General features: G+C 38.7%; 3 protein-coding genes across 3 annotated transcripts; all 3 read right to left on the bottom strand.

Moving 5' to 3' along the window:
* Positions 1-244: 244 nt before the first annotated feature.
* Positions 245-730, bottom strand: LOC138895751 (uncharacterized). Its single transcript, XM_070180476.1, has one exon. The coding sequence runs from the start codon at positions 728-730 to the stop codon at positions 245-247; it is 486 nt and encodes a 161-aa protein (XP_070036577.1).
* A 6,058-nt stretch (positions 731-6,788) lies between these two features.
* Positions 6,789-7,274, bottom strand: LOC138895750 (uncharacterized). The gene has a single exon (XM_070180475.1). It carries the CDS (start codon positions 7,272-7,274, stop codon positions 6,789-6,791), a length of 486 nt encoding a protein of 161 aa, XP_070036576.1.
* Positions 7,275-16,375: 9,101 nt separating this feature from the next.
* Positions 16,376-17,595, bottom strand: LOC138895749 (uncharacterized). Its single transcript, XM_070180474.1, has 2 exons — positions 17,216-17,595; positions 16,376-16,646 (listed from the first exon to the last, which is right to left on the bottom strand). Exons 1-2 carry the CDS (start codon positions 17,593-17,595, stop codon positions 16,376-16,378), a joined length of 651 nt encoding a protein of 216 aa, XP_070036575.1.
* Between the last annotated feature and the right edge of the window lie 4,743 nt (positions 17,596-22,338).

Genomic DNA, 22,338 nt, shown 5'->3' with positions numbered 1-22,338 from the left:
TGAAACAAGAGTGGGCAGACGCTTCATCACTAGGATACTTCATCATCCTCTTCATCTGGAAAACCACTTTCTCATTCTCCACTGAACATGAGTTCCCATCATAAATATCAAGAATTTCTTTACCCTTGGAACAGAGTGACCTCCCTAGAATTATAGGCACATCCTTGTTCACCTCCATGTCTACCACAGTAAAATCAACGGAGAACAAATACTTATCCACTCCCACTAACATATCTTCGATTATTTACTCGGGTATGATTGTTGCCTTATCAGCCAGTTGCGAGTATACTGGTATAGACTTGATCACTCCAATCTCACCTTCAAGTTTCTGAAAATAGAAAAGTAGATTTATAGATGAACTTGAATCATACAAGGCCTTGTCAAACTTCTCAATCCACAAAAAGCATGGTATGGTAAAACTTCTTGGATCTCCATACTTTTGAGGAATTTTATTTTGCAATATGGCACTGCAGTGGATATTAAGCTTGATCATTGTTGTTTCTTCTAACAACCTTTTGCTCGACAACATCTCCTTTAAGAATATTTCATAAGCGGTCATTTGAGTGAGCAACTCTATGAAGGGAGTGTTCACATATAATTGTTTGAGCATCTCCAAGAACTGCCCAAAACACTTGTCTAATTTTTTATGCTTTATCCTTTGAGGGAAATGTAAAGCAGGCATGTATTTTCTCTCTTCGTTTTCCTTTTTAGCATTACTAGTCTCGCCCATTGGCTCCCCAATTTTCTACTCCTCATTTGTTCCAGTCCATTTGCTCACCACCTTGGATCTAGATTTTATAATCGGATCTGCCAACATGTTTCCTGTCCTCAAGGACACAACTTTGATTCTTTCTTTCAGGTTCTTCTCTATGTTAGATTGTAGTGTCCCAGGAGCCCTCTTAGAGAACAAGTTAGCAATTTGTGAAAGAACAAGATGGGGGTGAATTGTAACTGATTTAAAAATATTAGTTGACTAAGTATAAGTTTAGTCGATTAGACTTTGCGCAGTGAATGATTTCAGTAGAGATAAACTAATTGAACAGAAAGGTAAAGAAGACACAATAATTTTTATATTGGTTCAGTACCGGTATGGTACCTACGTCTAGTTCCCTTGGGTCACAAGGGTTCTCTTAAATATTTGATAAATTTTTACAACAGTGATGATTTTAGTACGTTCACCACCAACAATATATAGCAACAGTGATTCTTTCCAATGTTGACACAAATCTCATTTTGTGTTCTAACGGTTCCTATATTATATGACACTTGTAGACTCAAGAATACAATGTTTGTACTAAGAACTAGAAAGGCTTAGAAACAAATGATGTAGTTGCGTGTCTTTGAATATTCTTCTACTTCTTCCTTTATAGCTTGATGAGTCTTCTATTTCCTTGTCTTCTGGGATTGTATTGCAACAATTCTAGGATTCCTTTCCTTTTGAGGCATATATATCTAAGAGAAAGACCCAAGGGTAGCCTGATGAAAATAGCTTGAAATATTAGTTAGATTCATTCTTAATCTTGACGAATTGCTTCCTTTATTCCTCCTTGATTTGAGCTTCTGCAGAATCTACCGAATTTGATTTGTGGCCTTGATTTGCTCTCTTCCCATTCTTGCGCGCTTGAGAATCTTTGATAATGCTGATTGTTGACTTTCCTTCTTTTTACTTTGGCTGATTGATTTATTTTTCATGTAAAAAATAAATTAAAATACAAAGCCGTTGAGTAGGATTTTCTTTCCTTTTATCAACATTGTTGCTTATCGAAGAGAAGCCAGGTCCTCCATCGTGTTTGTTGGACCTTGTACACTTTCATGAATAGAAACAACTTCCCCTACAAAACTTATTATTCGTGATCACGGGACCTTCTTCGCGATTGCAAAGTACACCACCACGAGCATAATTTGACAAATTGTGAACATGTTTCGGATAGTCCGAAACTCTTTCGAGCCACCCGTGACCCATTTCAATCATACCAAGAAGTCCAAAAATGTAACTCGGACACACTTGAGGCCTCGAAACATATACAATAATATCGCAACCAAGAATCGCACCCCATACAAAATTAATCATGTCACGCCCCGAACTCGGGGAGCGCGACCGACGCTCAACCGAGTGAACCCGTCCAAGCAAGCCTATTAGATTTGCTTCTACCCAAACCCATTCATGAATAAAGAAAATACCTATTTTTGTTAATCAAACAATAAAGTAATCATGTCTGCAATACCAATTTCTTACCTTTTGTTACTTCATTTTAGAGTCTCAAATTTCACACATGTTTTCATGGTCTAAAGTGGAACAAGTAATTCAAATACAACATAATATTTTTTGACTTCCCCAGCACCAATATACAACCCACACTATGTCTACGAAGCCTCTAATAGATACAGAAGAGTATTATGATAATACCGGCAATAAAGCCTTGGCTATACCTCAAACACAATACACAAGGAACAAAAGATACATGAAATGAGGCTCACCAAGTCTGTTGGGAAGAGAGTGTACCGCTATCACTGATCAGTATCTCATGCTGTCGAACCACCTGCATCTATTGAAGATGCAGTGCCCCCGGCGAAAAGGACATTAGTATATATGGAATAGTACTAGTATGAATAACAAAACACCCTCTCAATAGAATGATAAATAATATGAGCAAGTACAATTATAATATCAGTGAAGCCTCAAACAACATCAAACCTCAAATTAGGATCAAGATAATGTTCAAATAAATTTCCATATTTTAAGTTGGGAGGTCTTTAGTACCAATATGGCACCATTCATGATTCCAATATTCACAATACCAAATACCACCATACTTTTAGCACGGAGTCCGATCATGACCCGATCGGCTAGGCCATCTCATCAGATATATTAACCAAAATCATAATTTCCAGCACAATCACCACCATGTGTGCGGCATGACATCCGATCATGACCCGATCGGCTAGGCCGTCTCATTCGAGACATCAACCTTTTTATACCCATCATCGCATTTCATACTTTTTTCACATTTTTCATTTTATTGGCACTAGTGGCCACAATTATAAAATTATTCTTGGTACATCGACCGTATTTAGTATTCTATACTCTCCTTTTTCACTATCAAACATCATCATCCTCATCAATAATAAGGCATTATAAATCAAAGTTTTTAGTACACATGTGACCAATTAAGAGTCTTAGGCACATAGATATTTTCACAAAATTCGGCATAATAGCCTTCGTTTGAACTTGACTTGAAGTCGCATTATTAATGCACATCCCATACTTTGAACATATTCTCAAATGATAACATAACATAATAAAAGCATTTTGGGATACATATTGAACATATATCTCTCATCACAAGCTTATTCGGAATAGCTACTTTCATGATGAACAATTCGGGACTTTACATTAATGCACAGCCCATACTTTGAACATATTCTCAAATGATAATATAACATAATAAAATCATTTTGGGATACATATTGTACATATATCTCTCATCACAAGCTTATTTGGAATAGCTACTTTCATGATGAACAATTCGAGACTTTACATAAATTGCATAAATACCATGGGATTTAATTCTAGGAGTGGAGTTTAGCCAACATACCTCAATGGAGCTTCTTTAAACTCTAAAATGTTCCAAAATTCTTAGCAACTTCAATCTATTTGAGAAATATAACAAATTGAACCAAAATTAGGACGATGATCATGGTTCTAGCTCATTTGAGCATTTTATCAGACACTAGGTGTGCATTGAGGTTTCAAGGTCTTTTTATGGAGGATTCCATCATCCCACAACCCATTATTTACCATTTTGAGCTCAACAATCATCCTACACCCCTTGATAACACATGCATGCAAAATAACCAACTCACATACCCAAGAATCATCTAACTAATTTCCCATTTCTAGTTAACTTTCGAAATGAAGGGTTAGGGTGTAGAATCTTACCTCTAGGATGAAGACCTTGTGAGTTTTCCTTATGAATTTTCCCAAATCTTGGGCAAATATTGATGAAAATTAGCCTAGGGTTTACTCTCTCTCTAAAACACTCTCACTTCTCTCTAAAACATCAGATTTTAGCTCAAAAATGGTCCATTGAGTCTATTTAACTAAGTAGGGTTGGGTTATAAAAAACCAAAAATGAAGCTCTGGAACAGGATCTGCGGTCGCATATGCGATTGAAAAATTAATATACGGTCCGCATATCGGCCGCATAATTCGGTGGCCAAAACTGGGGGTCGCCTGCCTGGGTCTGCGGTCACTATGCGGCCTGCAGACCTGTTCTGCGGGCGCATAATGAACCGCAGAATAGTTCTGCGATTGCATAGTCAACCGCAGAATGGCATCCAAAGCTGCCCATTCCTGCCTCACTCTGCGGCCATTATGCGGTCCGCAAAGTGATTCTGCAATATTCTAGCTGCAGCAAGCTTGCTCGCAGCGAAGAATTTCTGCCCAAATTTTTTCTTTACTCCCCAACGTATTGTTCAACCCAAAAAGTCCTAGCCGCGGCGAGCAGAATTTCTAAAATCCTCAAACACGTAAGCCTACTTCGGCACCACGAAACCTTAAATTCCTTATGCAAAATTTTACGGGGCTTTACAAATCAATCTTTCCAGCTTCTATATTCTATAAACTAACTCAGAACACCATGAATCATATTTAGACAACTCGAATGGAATCATATTTCACACGCAAGTCTATATGATAATAAGAACCTATCCTAGGCTCGAAATACCGAACGAGACCCGATATAACCAAAGTCCACTCTATGTCAAACATAGAGAACTATAAAATCTTCAAAATGCCAATTTCCAACAATAAGTGTTGAATCACTCCCGAATCTCCGTAAACTCGATCCGAATATACAGTCAAGTCCAAAATTATCATTCAAAGCTTTTGGAACTCTTGAATCCCGATTTTCGTTTACTCAAATTGTTGACTTAAGTCAAACCTGGCCACCTTAGGCCACTACTATGGAACTATGTGTTTTAAATTCAACCTAAACTCTTCGGAAACCAAAACAATTCTCCCCACAAGTCATAAAATAGGAAAAATACATACGGAACGTGTTAAATAAAGGAATGGGAAAGCAAAATGATTAGTCGGATCATTACAAGATAGACCTAAATATTTTATCCTTTCTTTGTCCCAAAACTGCTCCTAGAGCTATATCACTAGCATCACACATTATCTCAAATTGCTTGACCCAATCAGGTGTCACCATAATAGGAACACTAATAAGTCCTTCCTTAATGAATTCAAATGCCCTTAGGCACTCCATAGTGAGCACAAACTTGACATCCTTTGATAGCAATGCAGTAAATGGCTTGATGCTCGAAAGGTTTTAGATGAACATCCTATAAAACCCAGTAGTCCCAAGAAATTCCTAATGCTCTACATAGAAGTAGGTGGTGGAAGTCTAGCAATCACATCAACCATTGCTCTGTCTACTTCAATTCCATTCGTAGTCACTTTGTGGCCTATAACAATTTTCTCTTCTACTATGAAGTGACATTTTTCCCAGTTGAGTAATAGGTAAGTGGCTTCACAATGTTTACGCACAAGTTCCAAGTTCTTCAAGTAGTCATTGAAATCATCACCAAACAAAGTGAAGTCATCCATAAATACCTCAAAGCATTTCACATTCAGATATGAGTAGATATACATCATGCACATCTAAAAAATGGTTGGTGCATTACATAATCCAAACAATATTCTCCGATAAGCAAAAATTCACACGGGACAAGTGAATGTGGTCTTCTCAACATCTTCAGGGGCAATGGGTATCTAATTGTAGCATGATTACCCATCCAAAAAGCAATAACATTCATGTCCAGCCACTTTTTCGAGCATATGATCAATAAAAGGAAGTGGAAAGTGATCTTTCCTTCTTGCATCATTCAACCTTCTATAATCAATGCACACTCTCCACCTGATAATTGTTCTTGCGGGGAACAACTTATTATCTTCGTTCTTCACCATTGTCATGCCCCATTTATTTGGTACAACTTACACATGACTAATCCATTGGCTATTAGAGATGGAAAAATCATTCCTGCATCTAGCAATTTGATAATATATTTTGCAATACCTATTCTAAATTTTTGTTCAACTTGCGTTGATGTTGCACTACTGGATTTCTATTTTCTTCCAATAAAATCATGTGCATGCAAATAGCTGGACTAATTCCCTGAATATCAGCTATGGTCCAACTAATTGCCTTTTTGCACTTTCTTAGTAGCTCAACCAACTTGTGTTCCTATTTACCTATCAAGTAAGCAGAAATAATCATAGAAAAATTGTTAGTTTCAAGAAAAGCATATTTTAAGTGAGCAAGGAGAACTTTTAATTACACACTAGGCTTAGATGCCTCCTTCTTGAGTTCCTCCTCATCTACTACATGATTATTAGTTTCAAGAGATTTAACCTCTTTCTTGATTTAAGGATCTTCATCCTCCACTATGTTAGATTGAGTGATACGCGTTTATAGAGGATTACATACAAGCTTGTCAAACTGACATTTTTCAATCAACTCTCTAATCATATCAAGCTTGAAACAAGAGTGGGCAGACGCTTCATCACTAGGATACTTCATCATCCTCTTCATCTGGAAAACCACTTTCTCATTCTCCACTGAACATGAGTTCCCATCATAAATATCAAGAATTTCTTTACCCTTGGAACAGAGTGACCTCCCTAGAATTATAGGCACATCCTTGTTCACCTCCATGTCTACCACAGTAAAATCAACGGAGAACAAATACTTATCCACTCCCACTAACATATCTTCGATTATTTACTCGGGTATGATTGTTGCCTTATCAGCCAGTTGCGAGTATACTGGTATAGACTTGATCACTCCAATCTCACCTTCAAGTTTCTGAAAATAGAAAAGTAGATTTATAGATGAACTTGAATCATACAAGGCCTTGTCAAACTTCTCAATCCACAAAAAGCATGGTATGGTAAAACTTCTTGGATCTCCATACTTTTGAGGAATTTTATTTTGCAATATGGCACTGCAGTGGATATTAAGCTTGATCATTGTTGTTTCTTCTAACAACCTTTTGCTCGACAACATCTCCTTTAAGAATATTTCATAAGCGGTCATTTGAGTGAGCAACTCTATGAAGGGAGTGTTCACATATAATTGTTTGAGCATCTCCAAGAACTGCCCAAAACACTTGTCTAATTTTTTATGCTTTATCCTTTGAGGGAAATGTAAAGCAGGCATGTATTTTCTCTCTTCGTTTTCCTTTTTAGCATTACTAGTCTCGCCCATTGGCTCCCCAATTTTCTACTCCTCATTTGTTCCAGTCCATTTGCTCACCACCTTGGATCTAGATTTTATAATCGGATCTGCCAACATGTTTCCTGTCCTCAAGGACACAACTTTGATTCTTTCTTTCAGGTTCTTCTCTATGTTAGATTGTAGTGTCCCAGGAGCCCTCTTAGAGAACAAGTTAGCAATTTGTGAAAGAACAAGATGGGGGTGAATTGTAACTGATTTAAAAATATTAGTTGACTAAGTATAAGTTTAGTCGATTAGACTTTGCGCAGTGAATGATTTCAGTAGAGATAAACTAATTGAACAGAAAGGTAAAGAAGACACAATAATTTTTATATTGGTTCAGTACCGGTATGGTACCTACGTCTAGTTCCCTTGGGTCACAAGGGTTCTCTTAAATATTTGATAAATTTTTACAACAGTGATGATTTTAGTACGTTCACCACCAACAATATATAGCAACAGTGATTCTTTCCAATGTTGACACAAATCTCATTTTGTGTTCTAACGGTTCCTATATTATATGACACTTGTAGACTCAAGAATACAATGTTTGTACTAAGAACTAGAAAGGCTTAGAAACAAATGATGTAGTTGCGTGTCTTTGAATATTCTTCTGCTTCTTCCTTTATAGCTTGATGAGTCTTCTATTTCCTTGTCTTCTGGGATTGTATTGCAACAATTCTAGGATTCCTTTCCTTTTGAGGCATATATATCTAAGAGAAAGACCCAAGGGTAGCCTGATGAAAATAGCTTGAAATATTAGTTAGATTCATTCTTAATCTTGATGAATTGCTTCCTTTATTCCTCCTTGATTTGAGCTTCTGCAGAATCTACCGAATTTGATTTGTGGCCTTGATTTGCTCTCTTCCCATTCTTGCGCGCTTGAGAATCTTTGATAATGCTGATTGTTGACTTTCCTTCTTTTTACTTTGGCTGATTGATTTATTTTTCATGTAAAAAATAAATTAAAATACAAAGCCGTTGAGTAGGATTTTCTTTCCTTTTATCAACATTGTTGCTTATCGAATCTGTATACAAGAATATATCATTAGTCAAGACTTCTTTTAGATTTTTGATCATTAATAAAATTCTAAACTTTACAATCTCCCCTTTTTTGATGATGACAATAATTTATGGGTACTTCCCTTTTTCAATTGTACCCCCCTTGTCTTGAAGTTGGTTCTTGTGTGTTTCTCCCCCTGTCTTGTACCTGTACTCTTTTTATTTCTTCTCCCCTTTTGACATCAATCAAAAAGAGCAAGAAAAATAATTTGCAGTAATAATACTAGTTAAGCAGCAAAGATAATAGACAGTTGAGCAGTTATAGTGAGCATAGTCAACTGACATGCACAACCAAAAGAAATAGTTTTAACCACCTCATAAAATAAAATAAAAAGATTGTCTAAGTATCCTAGACATTTAATTCCTTCCAAGGAAATACTTCAGGGTGTTGATCACTTTAGTGCAGAAGCAGTCATAAGAAGTGTCAATATCTTTTGGTGACTTTGGTCAGCTTCTCAGTGACATCCTGCATGGACTTGATCCCTTGCCTCCTTGTGGCTTGGAGAGTGATCCTTAGCTTAGCCACGTTTGCTCCAGTTTCCTTGATAACTTTCCTGATCTTATCCATCTGCTCCTGCATAGAGGTTAGTAATTCCTTGAAACCTGCAATGTTTTGCTGCATCAGCAGTAGCTGATCTGAGGAAGAGGATTTGTTGGCTTCAGATTTGATCCCTCTACTGCTCTGAGGAGGGATGAACTCCGGTGCTTTGTCATTATTAAGCCATGTTCCCTAAATCAAGTATATCCCATCATAGAAAAGGTAGTCTTGCCATAGGTGCTAGAGATAGTTTTAGGAGCATAGAGAGATAGATCCACTTTCATAACTTTCAAGATGTGAGAGATTAGTAAACCATAGGGAAAACTTTTCGCAGAAGATGAAACATCCCTGATGCTTTCAAGTATGTACTGATGTACCCAGGCAAACCAGTTGATAGCTTTACCATTTACCATATAATACAGAACAAATATATCTCTGAGAGACAGAGTACTCAGTGAACCAGTATGGGGTAGCAATAATGCGGGCTAGGACAAGGTGTTCAAACTTCAAATTCTTTCGACCTATATCAGGAGGATTTTCAGACAACACACTCTTGATTTCCTCAAATGACAATTCAAAATTATATGGCCAGGAGTGTTGCACAAAAAAATTGTACCCAACAAACTTTGTTTCAAAGCTTCTCTCACACTGATAAGAGTCAAGAATAATATGAGTTCCTAAAACCATGGATTCTAAATCTTCTTTATCATTCACAAGTAAATTTGCATAAAACATACACATAGACTCTTCATAGACATTATCACCAACAATAGCAAATAGGGAAACAAGTTTCTAAAGTTTGAAAACAGACAAAACATCACAGTGAGAGTTTTGCATAGACTTTAAACTTACAGTGCGACCAAAAGAAATAGACTTTCCTTTGAAGGAAACAAACCTAGCCTTTTCTTTAGGGCCATAGAAGTTCATCTTGTCTTCAGGGCCAAACTCTACACTTTCAGTTTTCCCTTTTTTCTGAGAAGATTATTTAGGTATGGACTCCATTAGTCATTTTCCCGCCTTCTTTTGGGAGATGACAATGTCTTCTTGAGATTCACTCGACTCTTCTTTGTTCAGTAGATGATTTGTGCTTTTTGAGGATTCTACATCAACAAGGTCATATTTGATTTTCTTGAAGCGATGGCTTCTTCTCGGTATAGAAGAGGAAGGAGAGGGTTTGGTTTTGGCCATGAGTAAAAGAAAATAGAGAGATAGAGATTGGGTTTCTTTCAGAGAATGGGAGATATGATCGAGGGAAAGGGGATAAAAAGGATTTGAGAGGATGCCTCGATTCTCGGAGAGACATGTGAAGGACAACTGAAAAGTTGCCTTCTACAAGCCCACCGTCGGTTCACAATTAATACATATACAAACTAATCAAGTACTTAAAAGATTTTGTTTGGGGTGAAAATTACAAGAAAATATATGGTAAAAAAAATTGAATTAGACAATTGTGGAAAACATTAAACATAGTTATACGGGAATTGTACATATACTAATTTTGTTACGGAGGAAACAAAATCTTTCTTCAAGCAAATGTTTTGTAAAAATATCCGCTAACTAATTTTTAGTATTTATAAATTCTAACACAATATCTCCTTTAGCAACATGATCACGTAGAAAATGATGCTTAATCTCGATATGCTTAGCCCTAGAATGATGCACATAATTTTTTGATAGACAAATAGTACTGGTATTATCACACATAATAGGAACACAGTTAAGACTTAAAACATAATCTAATAGTTGAGTCATAATCCATAATACTTGTGTGCCTACTGCCAAATATTCCGCTTCAGTGGTAGATAAGGCTACACAGCTTTGTTTCTTGCTATGCCAAGATATAAGAGATTTTTCAAGTAATTGGCATGTTCCACTTGTACTTTTCCTATCAATTTTATCTCCTGCAAAATCTGCATCTGACAAACCTTTGAGATCAAAACTTTCTAAACTTTCATACCATAATCCATTGTCGACAGTCCCTATCAAATATCTGATAAAACATTTAACAGTATTCAAGTGGGATTCTTTAGGAGCTGGCTGATATCTTGCACATTCGCAAACACTGAATATAATATCTTGTCGACTAGCTGTAAGATAGAGTAGGGAGCCAATCATACCTCGATACATTGTTTCATCAATACCGTTACCGTCTTTATCTTCATCCAAGGTAGTTGATGGACTCATAGGTGTTCCTATGGCCTTTGCGTTTGACATGCCAAATTTTTTGATGAGTTCTTTTGTGTATTTTCTTTGACTAATGAAGATCACTTTATGTACTTGCTTGATGTGAAGCTCAAGGAAGAACGTTAGTTCCCCCATCATACTCATTTCAAATTCCCCTTTCATGATGTTTAAAAAGTCCTTGCACAAAACAGGGTTAGTGCTGCCAAAAATAATATCATCTACGTAGATTTGTACAATTAAATTACCTAGAGATGATCGTTTGATAAAAAGAGTAGTATCAATATTACCTCTGTCAAACCCATGTTCGAGTAAAAATGAGCTAAATCTTTCATACCAAGCTCTAGGAGCTTGCTTTAGACCGTACAGTGCTTTGGACAATTTGTAGACATGATTTGGAAATGATTCATTTACAAATCTCGAAGGTTGCTTAACAACTACTTCCTTAGAGATGAACCCATTTAAGAAAGCACTTTTCACATCCATTTGAAATAGTCTAAAGCATTTGTGAGCAGCATAGGCTAATAGAATGCGAATTGATTCTACCCTGGCAACAGGGGCGAAAGTGTCCTCGTAATCAATTCCCTCTTGTTGTGAATAACCTTGTGCGACCAGTCTAGCTCTATTTCGCACAACTTGTCTAGATTCATTCAACTTATTTTTGTATACCCATTTTTTTCCAACAATGGATGCATTTGGTGGTTTAGGAATGAGTTCCCATACCTTATTTTTCTCAAATTGATCAAGATCTTCCTTCATTGCAATTATCCAGCTTTTGTCCCCAAGTGCTCCATCCACCTTTTTGGTTCGAACTGGATATGAGAGCAACATTCGGTATTTGCTTTAGTGATCTTCTAGTTTTCATTCCTTCCTGAGGATCTTCAATGATGTACTTATGTGGATATCCAGGCTCACTTTTCCATTCATCTAGAACAACTAATATTGGCTCCTTTTCAACAAAATTTGTTGGATCATTTGTAGAAGATCCTTGATTTTCTGTAGGACTATTAGTCGACTGATCTTGTTGAACAGTTACTTCATCAGGAGTGTTCACCCCTGTATTGATTGACTTTTGAACTATGGAAATTTTCTCATCTTCAGGAAGTTGTTCATTCATTAAGCGAGGGTTAATGTCCACAAAAATAACAGGTATAGATTCTTCAATAGATAAAGTATGCTTGTTAAAAACTCTATATGCTCTACTAGAGGGATAGTATCCAAGAAAAATACCTTCATCGCTTTTGGGATCAAACTTACCAAGATTATCTTTTCCATTATTGTGTGCGAAGCATTTGCACCCAAAACGATGAAAATAACTGTTGTTGGGTCTTTTTCCTCTCCATAGTTCATATGGAGTCTTCTTGAGAATAGGTCACATTAGGCATCTGTTGATGATGTGACATGTTGTGCTTACAGCTTCTACCCAGAAATGGTGTGGACGAGAATTTTCTACAATCATGGTTCTTGCCATATCTTGCAAGGTTCTATTTTTACGTTCCACTACTCCATTTTATTGCGGTGATCTTGGAGATGAAAAATTATGAGAGATCCCTTGATCATTACAGAAGTTCTCAAATGCTTTGCTTTCAAATTCTCCTCCATGATCACATCTTATGAAGGATATGTAGTAACCTTCTTCCCGCTGCACCTTCTTGCAAAAGACTTCAAAATTCCTTAATGCCTCATATTTATGACTTAGAAAGATAACCCAGGTGAATCGAGAAAAATCATCTACTATAACAAATGCATACTTTCTACCACTTATACTAACATTTCTAGTGGGACCAAAAAGGTCCATATGCGGGAGTTGAAGAGGCTTTGTAGTAGAAATAATATTTTTAATTTTAAAAGAGGACTTGGTTTGTTTTCCTAGTTGACATGCATCACAAATTTGATCTTTTGAAAAATCTAGTTTTGGAAGGCCAATAACAAAATCATTTTTGGAAAGTTTATGAATAGTATGGTTGCTGGCATGACCAAGTTTTCTATGCCATACCCAAGGATCATCAATCATAGAAGCTAGACAGATTTGATTACCAAAACTATCTAAGTTACTGATAATATAGACATTTCTGTCCCTATTTCCAAAGAGAATAACTTTACCTGATTCATCTTCAATAAACCAACCATGTTTTTTGAAATGAACCTCGTAGTCATTGTCACATAGTTTACTGATACTGAAAAGATTGTAACCAAGTTCATCAACCAGGTATACTTCGTCTACATCATATGTTGAGCTGAGGGAAACTCTTCCAACTCCAATTACATTTTCTTTTGATTTATCTCTAAAGGTGACTGTTCCTCCATCTAGTTTGGTGACCATTTTGAATAATTATTTATCACCAGTCATATGTCTGGAACACATGCTATCAAGGTACCATTTTCCTTTTCGATTCTTCTTGCGGTGTTCCTGCAAAAAAGGATTACTTATTTTTAGGTACCCACGCGTGCTTGGGTCCTGAATGGTTAAAATCTGAGTATTATCTTGACTAGAAGACTTGGGTCGCCAGACCCATCTCCTATTGTTCTTGAACCTGCAATGGTTAGAAGTGTGACCAAGTTTTCCGCATAAAAACAAGAGGGATTATTGGGATTTGCAGAGCCTTTTTCTCCTCTGATTCTATTCCTGCATTAGTTAGTGTTGTGAAAATTTTTGCAACAATAAGCATATGCAATAAGATTTCTAGTTCTAGTCGAAGATGTATGAGGAGCAATTTGATTCGATCTAATAGAACTATGACTGGTGGATTTTCGCAATCCATTTAGTTGAAGTTGAAGTTCATTAACTTCATCTTGAAGCATATCTCTCTCAATTTCACATACTTCCAACTTTAAAGCCCAGTCTTTCTTTTCTCTTTTGATTTTTTTAAGTTCATTTAGAACTCTCTTAATATCTGCAAGAGCAATATCAATAAATTCTTGGAGTACATAACAATTAGGACATGTAGGAAGACGTACCTCACTAGTCCCTTCGTCTTCCATGAGACCAAGTTCACCTGAGTCCTCTTCCTCACCTGTTCCTTCGTCTGCCATGAGGCCAAGTTCACCTGAGTCCTCATTGCTATCTTCTTTTATGTCCATGAAACATATATTTGCAATTTCTTCACGATCAGATTATTCTCCATCACTTCGTAGAGTTGCATGATTCTTTGATTATGCAACTATACAAAATTTATTTAGGTAACAATTTCTATGGTGCATGCCCACACGTCCATCACCAAGCATGTGCGTCACCTCCAAACAATTCACATAACACGAAATTCAGGGATTCATATCCTCAGAACAAAGTTTAGAAGTGTTACTCACCTCAAACCAAGCAAGTTCTTTATTCCAATATGCCTTTGCCTCGCGAATCGGCCTCTGAACGCCTCGAATCTACTCATAATTAATTCGATACAGTCAACACTAATTATAGGAATCAATTCCATATGAAAATGCTAAATTTCCAATAAAATCAAAAATTGAACTCAAAAATCGTCAGTGGGGCCAAACCTCAGAACCCGACAAAAGTTACAAAATATGAACGCCCAATCAACCATGAGTCCAACAATACCAAAATTAGTCAAATCTGATCACAAATCGACTTTCAAATCCTCAAATTATAGTTTATGAAGTTTTTAAAATTTCCCCAAATTTCCATCTAAAATACTAATTAAATGATGAAAATAATGATATATTCATGTATATTAACCAAATCCGAGTTAGAATCACTTACCCCGATGAAGTTCTTGAAAAATCCACGAACAATCGCCACAAACCAAGCTCCCAAAGTCCAAATATGAAAAAAAAAATGAGATGAAACCCTCGTTTATATGGTACAAATCTGATCTCCCAATGTGCTGACCGCACATTATTTTGTGCGGTCCGCACATTCTAGGTTCCGCGGCCGCAATCTAAATTGTGCGGTCGCACTTCAGCAGTGATTGCACTACTAAGTTTCAGAAAATTGGCCATAACTTTCGATACAACTATCCAAATGAATAATGGTTTACTTTTCTGAAGAATAGACTCAAAGGGCTACAACTTTCGTTTTTGGATGATCTCCAAATTCCTTGTAGATTTGAAGATATAAGCTTCCGAAGTCTAACCATCAAACCTATAGGTTCTCTTTTTTACGGCCGCAAGAGAATTTCTACGGTCCGCACATTTCTTTTGCGGTCTGCACCTTTCCTCTACGGTCTGCACATGAGGCTTTGCCTCAACACTCCAAAATGTGCCCCTGCACTCCAGCTGTTTCAACATCATCAAAGTGCCGAAATGCCCAAACTCGTTCAAAACTCACCCCGAAACACACCCGAGCCACTCGGGACCCCATCCGAATATACCAACAAGTCCCATAATATAACGTACACCTACTTGAGGCCTCAAATCATATCAAACAATACTAAAACCATGAATCACACCCCAATTCAAGACTAATGAAAACTAACAAATTCCAACTTCTTCATTCGATGTCGAAACGTATCAAATCAAGTCTGATTGACCTCAAATTTTGCACACAAGTCATAAATGACACGACGGACCTATTTCAAATTTCCAAAATTGGATTCCGACCTCAATATCAAAAAGTCAACTCCCGGTCAAACTTTAAAACTTTCAATTTCCCATTTTTGCCATTCCAAGCCTAATTTAACTACGGACTTCCAAATAATTTTCCGGACACACTCCTAAGTCCAAAATTACCATACGGAGCTATTGAAATCATCGGAACTCTATTCCGGGATCGTTTACACATAAGTCAATATCTGGTCAACTATTTTAACTTAAGCTTTAAATCTTGGAACTAAGTGTTCCAATTCATTCCGAAACATTCCCGACAAATCACATAATCCCAATTGAGCATAAAATATTCAATAAATGGGGAAATGGGGCTGTAATACTAAAAATGACCGGCTGGTCATTACATTCTCCCCATTTTAAACAAACGTTTATCCTCGAACGGGTTTAGAATCATACCTGGAGTCTCAAATAGGCGTGGATATTTGCTCCGCATCTCCCGCTCAGTCTCCTAGGTAGCATCTCCTACTGGCTGGTCTCTCCACTGCACTTTCACTGAAGCTATGTACTTTTATCTCAACTTTTGAACCTGCCGGTCCAAAATGGCCACCGGCTCCACATCATAAGTCAAATTACCATCCAACTGCACTCTACTGAAATCCAAAACATGAGACGGATCTCCGACATACTTCTGGAGCATGGATACATGAAACACTAGATGAAGACCCGATATACTAGGCGGCAATGCAAGTTCATAAGCCACCTCTCCAATCTTCTTAAGTATTTCAAAAAGCCCAATATACCTAGGACTCAACTATCCCTTCTTCCCGAATCTCATAACACCATTCATAGGTGAAACTCGAAGTAGTACCTTCCCTCCTACCATGTAAGCAGCATCGCGAACTTTCCGGTCGGCATAACTCTTCTGCCTAGACTGCGCTGTGTGAAGTCGTTCCTGAATCAATTTAACCTTTTCCAAAGTATCCTGAACTAAATCAGTACCTAATAGCCTAGCCTCACCGGGCTCAAACCAACCCCACTGGATATCAATATTGTTTCCCATATAAAGCCTCATACAGAGCCATCTGAATGCTTGATTGGTAGTTGTTATTATAGGAAAACTATGCAATTGGCAGAAACTGATCCTAAGAACACCCGAAATCTATAACACAAGCATGTAGCACATCATCCAATATCTGAATAGTGCGTTCGGACTGTCCGTCCGTCTGAGGGTGAAATATTGTACTCAACTGAACCTGCGTGCCTAATTCTTGCTGCACTGCTCCATAGCTGTGATGTAAACTACATGCCCCGATCTGAAATGATGGACACCGGAACACCGGTTAGGCGAACAATCTCGCTGTTATAAATCTTGGCCAGCCGATCCTAAGAATAAGTAGTACCGACTGGAATAAAATGCGCGGACTTGGTTAACCGATCCACAATCACCGAAATAGAATCAAACTTCCTCAGATTCTGTGGGAGTTAAACTACGAAGTTCATGGTAATACGCTCCCATTTCCATTCTGGAATTTGAAGTCTCTGAAGCAATCCGCCCGGTCTATGATGCTCGTACTTCACATGCTGACAATTAAAACACTGAGCTACAAACCCCACTATAGCTTTCTTCATTCTTCTCCACCAATAGTGCTACCTCAAGTCCTGGTACATCTTAGCGGCACCCGGATGAAAGGAATACTGCGAACTATGGGCTTCTTCAAGAATCAATTCACACAGACCATCTACATTTGGCACACAAATCCGACCCTGCATTCTTAACATCCCATCATCTCCAATAGTAATATCTTTGACATCGCCGTGCTGAACTGTGTCCTTCGAGACAAGCAATTGGGTATCATCATACTGGCACTCTCTGATGCGGTCATATAAGGAAGACCGAGAAACCACACAAGCTAGAACCCGACTGGGCTCCGAAATATCTAATCTCATAAACTGATTAACCAAGGCCTGAACATCAACTACAAGAGACCTCTCACCAACAGTAATGAATTCAAGGCTACCCATACTCACCATCTTTCTACTCAAGGCATCGGCCACCACATTGGACTTCTCGGGATGATACAACATAGTAATATCATAATCCTTCTGTTTGAATAAGTGTTGAAGTTTCCGATGATCTATAAATACCTCACAAGATACACCATAGAGATAGTGCCTCCAAGTCTTCAATGCATGAACAATGGCTTCCAACTCTAAATTATGAACATGGTAGTTCTTTTCATGTGGCTTCAACTGGTGCGAATCATAAGAAATCACTCTACCCTCCTACATTAAGACACACCTAATACTGATCCGAGAAGTATCACAATACACTGTACAAGAACATGAAGGCAAAACTAGCATTGGAGCTGTGCTTCTAAATGACATGATTCTTTGATTATGCAATGCTACAAAATTTATTTAAGTTACAATTTCTATGGTGCACGCCCACACGCCCATCATCTAGCATGTGCGTTACCTCAAAATAATTCATATAACATGAAATTCAGGGATTCATACCCTCAAGACTAAGTTTAGAAGTGTTACTTACTTCAAACCGTGCAAGTTCTTTATTCCAATATGCCTTTTCCTCGTGAATCGGCCTCCGAATGCCTCGAATCTAATCATAATTAATTCGATACAGTCAACATCAATTATAGGAATCAATTCCATATGAAATACTAAATTTCCAATAAAATCTGAAATTCAACTCAAAAATCGTCAGTGGGGCATATACCTCAGAACCCGACAAAAGTTACAAAATATGAACGTCCATTCAACCACAAGTTCAACCATACCAAAATTAGTCAAATCCAATCATAACTCGACCTTCAAATCCTCAAATTATAGTTTATGAAGTTTCTACAATTTCAAACCAAATTTTCATCTCAAAATACTAATTAAATGATACAAACAATGATATATTCATATATATTAACCGAATCCGAGTTAGAATCACTTACCCCGATGAAGTTCTTGAAAAACCCACGAACAATCACAACAAACCAACCGCCCAAAGTCCAAATGTGAAAATATTGAGATGAAACCCTCATTTATATGGTACCAATCTGATCTCCCAATGTGCTGACCGCACATTGTTTTGTGCAGTCCGCACATTCTAGGTTCGGCGGCCGCAATCCAAATTGTGCGGTCACACTTCAGCAGTGACTGCACTACTTAGCTTTAGTAAATTGGCCATAACTTTCAGAACAAATGTCCAAATAATGAATAGTTTATCTTTCTGAAGAATAAACTCAAAGAGCTATAACTTTTATTTTTGGATCATCTCCAAATTTCTTGTAGATTAAAAGATATAAGATTCCGAAGTTCGGCCATCAAACCTGCAGATTCTGTTTTCTGCGGCCGCAAGAGGATTTCTTCAGTCCGCATATTTGCTCTGCGGTTTGCACCTTTCCTCTATGGTCCGCACATGAGTCCTTGCCTCAGCACTCCAAAATGTACCCCCGTACTCCAACTGTTTCCAGAACATCATCAGAGTATCGAAATGCCCAAACTCGTTCAAAACTCACCCCGAAACACACCCGAGACACTCAGGACCCCATCCGAATATACCAAAAAGTCCCGTAACATAACACGGACCTACTCAAGGCCTCAAATCACATCAAACAACACTAAAACCACGAATCGCACCCCCAATTCAAGCTAATGAAAACTAACAAATTCTAACTTCTATATTTGATGTCGAAACGTATCAAATCAAGTCTGATTGACCTCAAGTTTTGCATACAAGTTATAAATGACATGACAGACCTATTCCAAATTTCCATAATTATATTCCGACCCCGATATCAAAAAGTCAACTCCCGGTCAAACTTCCAAACTTTCAATTTTCCATTTGCGCTATTTCATGCCTAATTTAACTACGGACTTCCAAATAATTTTTTGAACACACTCCTAAGTCCAAAATCACCATACGGAGCTATTGAAATTATCGAAACTCTATTCTGGGGTCGTTTATCCATAAGTTAATATCCGGTCAACTATTTCAACATAAGCCTTAAATCTTGGAACTAAGTGTTCCAATTCATTTTGAAACTTTCCCGACAAATCACATAGTCGCAATTGAGCATAAAATATTCAGTAAATGGGGAAATAGGGCATTAATACTCAAAAGGACCGGCTGGGTCGTTACAGTTTGTACTTATCTTCAGGGGGGCTATGGAACTATTAGTAAAAGTTTCACTTCTTTGATTCCTTATTGTGCAAATTTATTGACTTCGAAATTTTAAATCTCCGTCTTTCTATTCTCTCCCAGTTGGTAAGGTCATGCACAGCTAGATCTGATGATCAGACACTCGTGCCCCTTGCTAGTGCCGCGAGAGGACGGTGCCGGGCAGAGGCCGAGGACGGCCACGTTATGCAGCCAGAGCACCTGCCTGAGCTGCTATAGAGGAGCCACCAGCAGCTCCAGTTGAGGGGCAGGCACCTGAGATGCCTGTTACTACCCCTGCACTTCAGGAGACTCTCGCCTTGGTTTTGAGTATGTTTGGCACTCTAGCTCAGGCGGGGTTGATTCCACTTGATCCTGCCCTATCTCAAGCTGGGGGAGGAGCACAGACTCCCGCAGCCCATACCCCAGAGCAGCAGGTCCAGGTTAACCAGGTACCAGAGGTCATACAAGTGCAGTCGGTTGTTCCAGTTCAGCCTGAGGTTAGGGCAGCAGTATCTAAATAAGAGCAGATCAGGCTCGAGAGGTACAAAAAGTACCACCCTCTTACTTTCAGTGATTTGGATTTACAGGATGCACATGGCATTCTTGAGGAGTGCCACCGTATCCTCTGTACTATAGGTATTGTGGAGTCGAGTGGGGTTGCTTTCACTACGTTCCAGCTTAAGGGAGCGTCTTATCAGTGGTGGCAAGCGTATGAATTGGGTAGTCCGGCCGCGGCAGCTTCACTCACCTGGGCTCAGTTCTCAGACATGTTCATCAGGGAGTTTGTTCCCTAGAGTCTTAGGGATGCATGACACGCTGAGTTTGAGCAGTTGCGTCAGGGTGTTATGACCGTATTAGAGTATGTTGTCATGCACCTGCATTAGTTTCCACTGTCAGAGAGAGAGTCCGTCGATTTATCGAGGGGCTCAACCATAGTATTAGATTCAGCATGGTTGGGGAGTTGGAGACTGATACCCCATACCATCAGGTTGTGGAGATCCCTCGAAGATTGGAGGGTATGTGGGGTCGGGAGAGAGAGGAGAGGGAGGCCAAGAGGCCTCGAGATTCTGGCCCATATATTGGTGCTTGTGCCCCAGTTACAGCCCGTCATGGTAGAGGCTATGTGAGTTATCTTGTTCATTCAGTACTTCCAGCTTCCAGCAGTATTCCGTCCACTCCTAGGTCTCAGGTTGCCCATTATGAACCGCCACTGTCTAGTGCACCTCCTGTACGGGATGCTTTCAGTGGTCAGTCCAGCCAACCAGGCCCGAGCCAGTTCCAGCAGCTACATCCTCTGAGAGCTTGTTTTTAGTATGGTGACACTCTTCATATAGTGAGGGACTTCCCCAGACTCGGGAGGGGTGCACCTCTACAAATTACTCAGGCTCCACGTATTCCACAGGGCCCCCAGACTTCTCAGGCCGTGGTTACTGCACCAGTTGCCACTCCACCTACACAGCCAGCTAGAGGTGGACGTCGGGTGGGTAGAGGTCTCCCTAGAGGGGGGGCAGGCTAGGTGTTATGCTCTTTCGACTAGAACGGAGGCGGTTGCATCCGACTCAGTTATCACAGGTATTGTTCCGGTTTGTCATAGAGATACAATATTCTTAATTGATCCAGGCTCCACTTATTCCTATGTATCATCTTACTTTTCTCCATATTTGGGTATATTCCATGATTCATTAAGTTCTCCTGTCTATGTGTCTACGCCTGTGGGAGATTTCATTGTTGTTGACCGTGTATATCGATGGTATTTAGTTGTACTTAGTGGTTTTGAGACTAGAGATGATCTATTGTTGCTCAGTATGGTAGATTTTGATGTTATTTTGGGCATGTACTGGTTGTCGCCCTATCATGTTATTCTTGATTGTCACACCAAGATGGTGGTGTTGGCTATTCCAGGTTTGCGGAGGTTGGAGTGGAGGGGTACTTTAGATTATGTTCCTAGCAGGGTGGTGTGTCTTTTTAAGGAACAACGGATGGTTGGGAAGGGGTGTGAGGTATATCTATCCTTTGTGAGAGATATCACTATTGATATTCCTACCGTTGAGTCAGTTCCGGTAGTGAGAGATTATCCAGATGTATTTCTAGCGGACCTTCCGGGCATGCCACCTGATAAGGATATCGATTTTGGTATTGACTTGTTGTCGGGCACTCAGACCATTTCTGTTCCACCAAATCGTATGACCCCAGCGGAGTTAAAGGAGTTAAAGGAGCAGTAGCAAGAGTTGCTTTATAAGGGTTTCATTCAGCTCAGTGTATCACCTTGGGGTGCTCCAGTCTTGTTTGTAAAGAAGAAGAATGGTTCTATGTGCGTGTGTATTGATTATCGACAGTTTAAAAGGTTACAGTGAAGAATAGGTATCCATTGTCACGCATTGATGACCTATTTGATCAGCTACAGGTGACAAAGTGTTCTCAAACATTGATTTACGGTCAAGCTATCATCAGTTGAAGATTCGAGAGCCAGATATTCCGAAAACTGCCTTCAGGACTCTGTATGGTCATTACGAGTTCCTTGTGATGTCATTTGGGTTTACCAATGCCCCAGAAACATTCATGCACTTGATGAACAGTGTATTCCAACCCTATATTGACTCATT

This window comes from Nicotiana tomentosiformis, chromosome 7, assembly GCF_000390325.3.
Source record: "Nicotiana tomentosiformis chromosome 7, ASM39032v3, whole genome shotgun sequence".
In the NCBI taxonomy this organism is placed as follows: Eukaryota; Viridiplantae; Streptophyta; class Magnoliopsida; order Solanales; family Solanaceae; genus Nicotiana; species Nicotiana tomentosiformis.
The sequence above is the reverse complement of the archived record's forward strand: the minus strand, read 5'-3'. Positions and strand labels throughout refer to the sequence as shown.

Bases quoted from the DNA above. Each gene is read 5' to 3' on its own strand.
- LOC138895750 (XM_070180475.1), bottom strand. From the start codon at position 7,274: ATGGGCGAGACTAGTAATGCTAAAAAGGAAAACGAAGAGAGAAAATAC.
- LOC138895751 (XM_070180476.1), bottom strand. From the start codon at position 730: ATGGGCGAGACTAGTAATGCTAAAAAGGAAAACGAAGAGAGAAAATAC.
- LOC138895749 (XM_070180474.1), bottom strand. From the start codon at position 17,595: ATGGTGAGTATGGGTAGCCTTGAATTCATTACTGTTGGTGAGAGGTCT. The intron at 16,647-17,215 runs GTAGCACTATTG...TCAAGCATTCAG, and splicing joins AAGATGTACCAGGACTTGAG to ATGGCTCTGTATGAGGCTTT.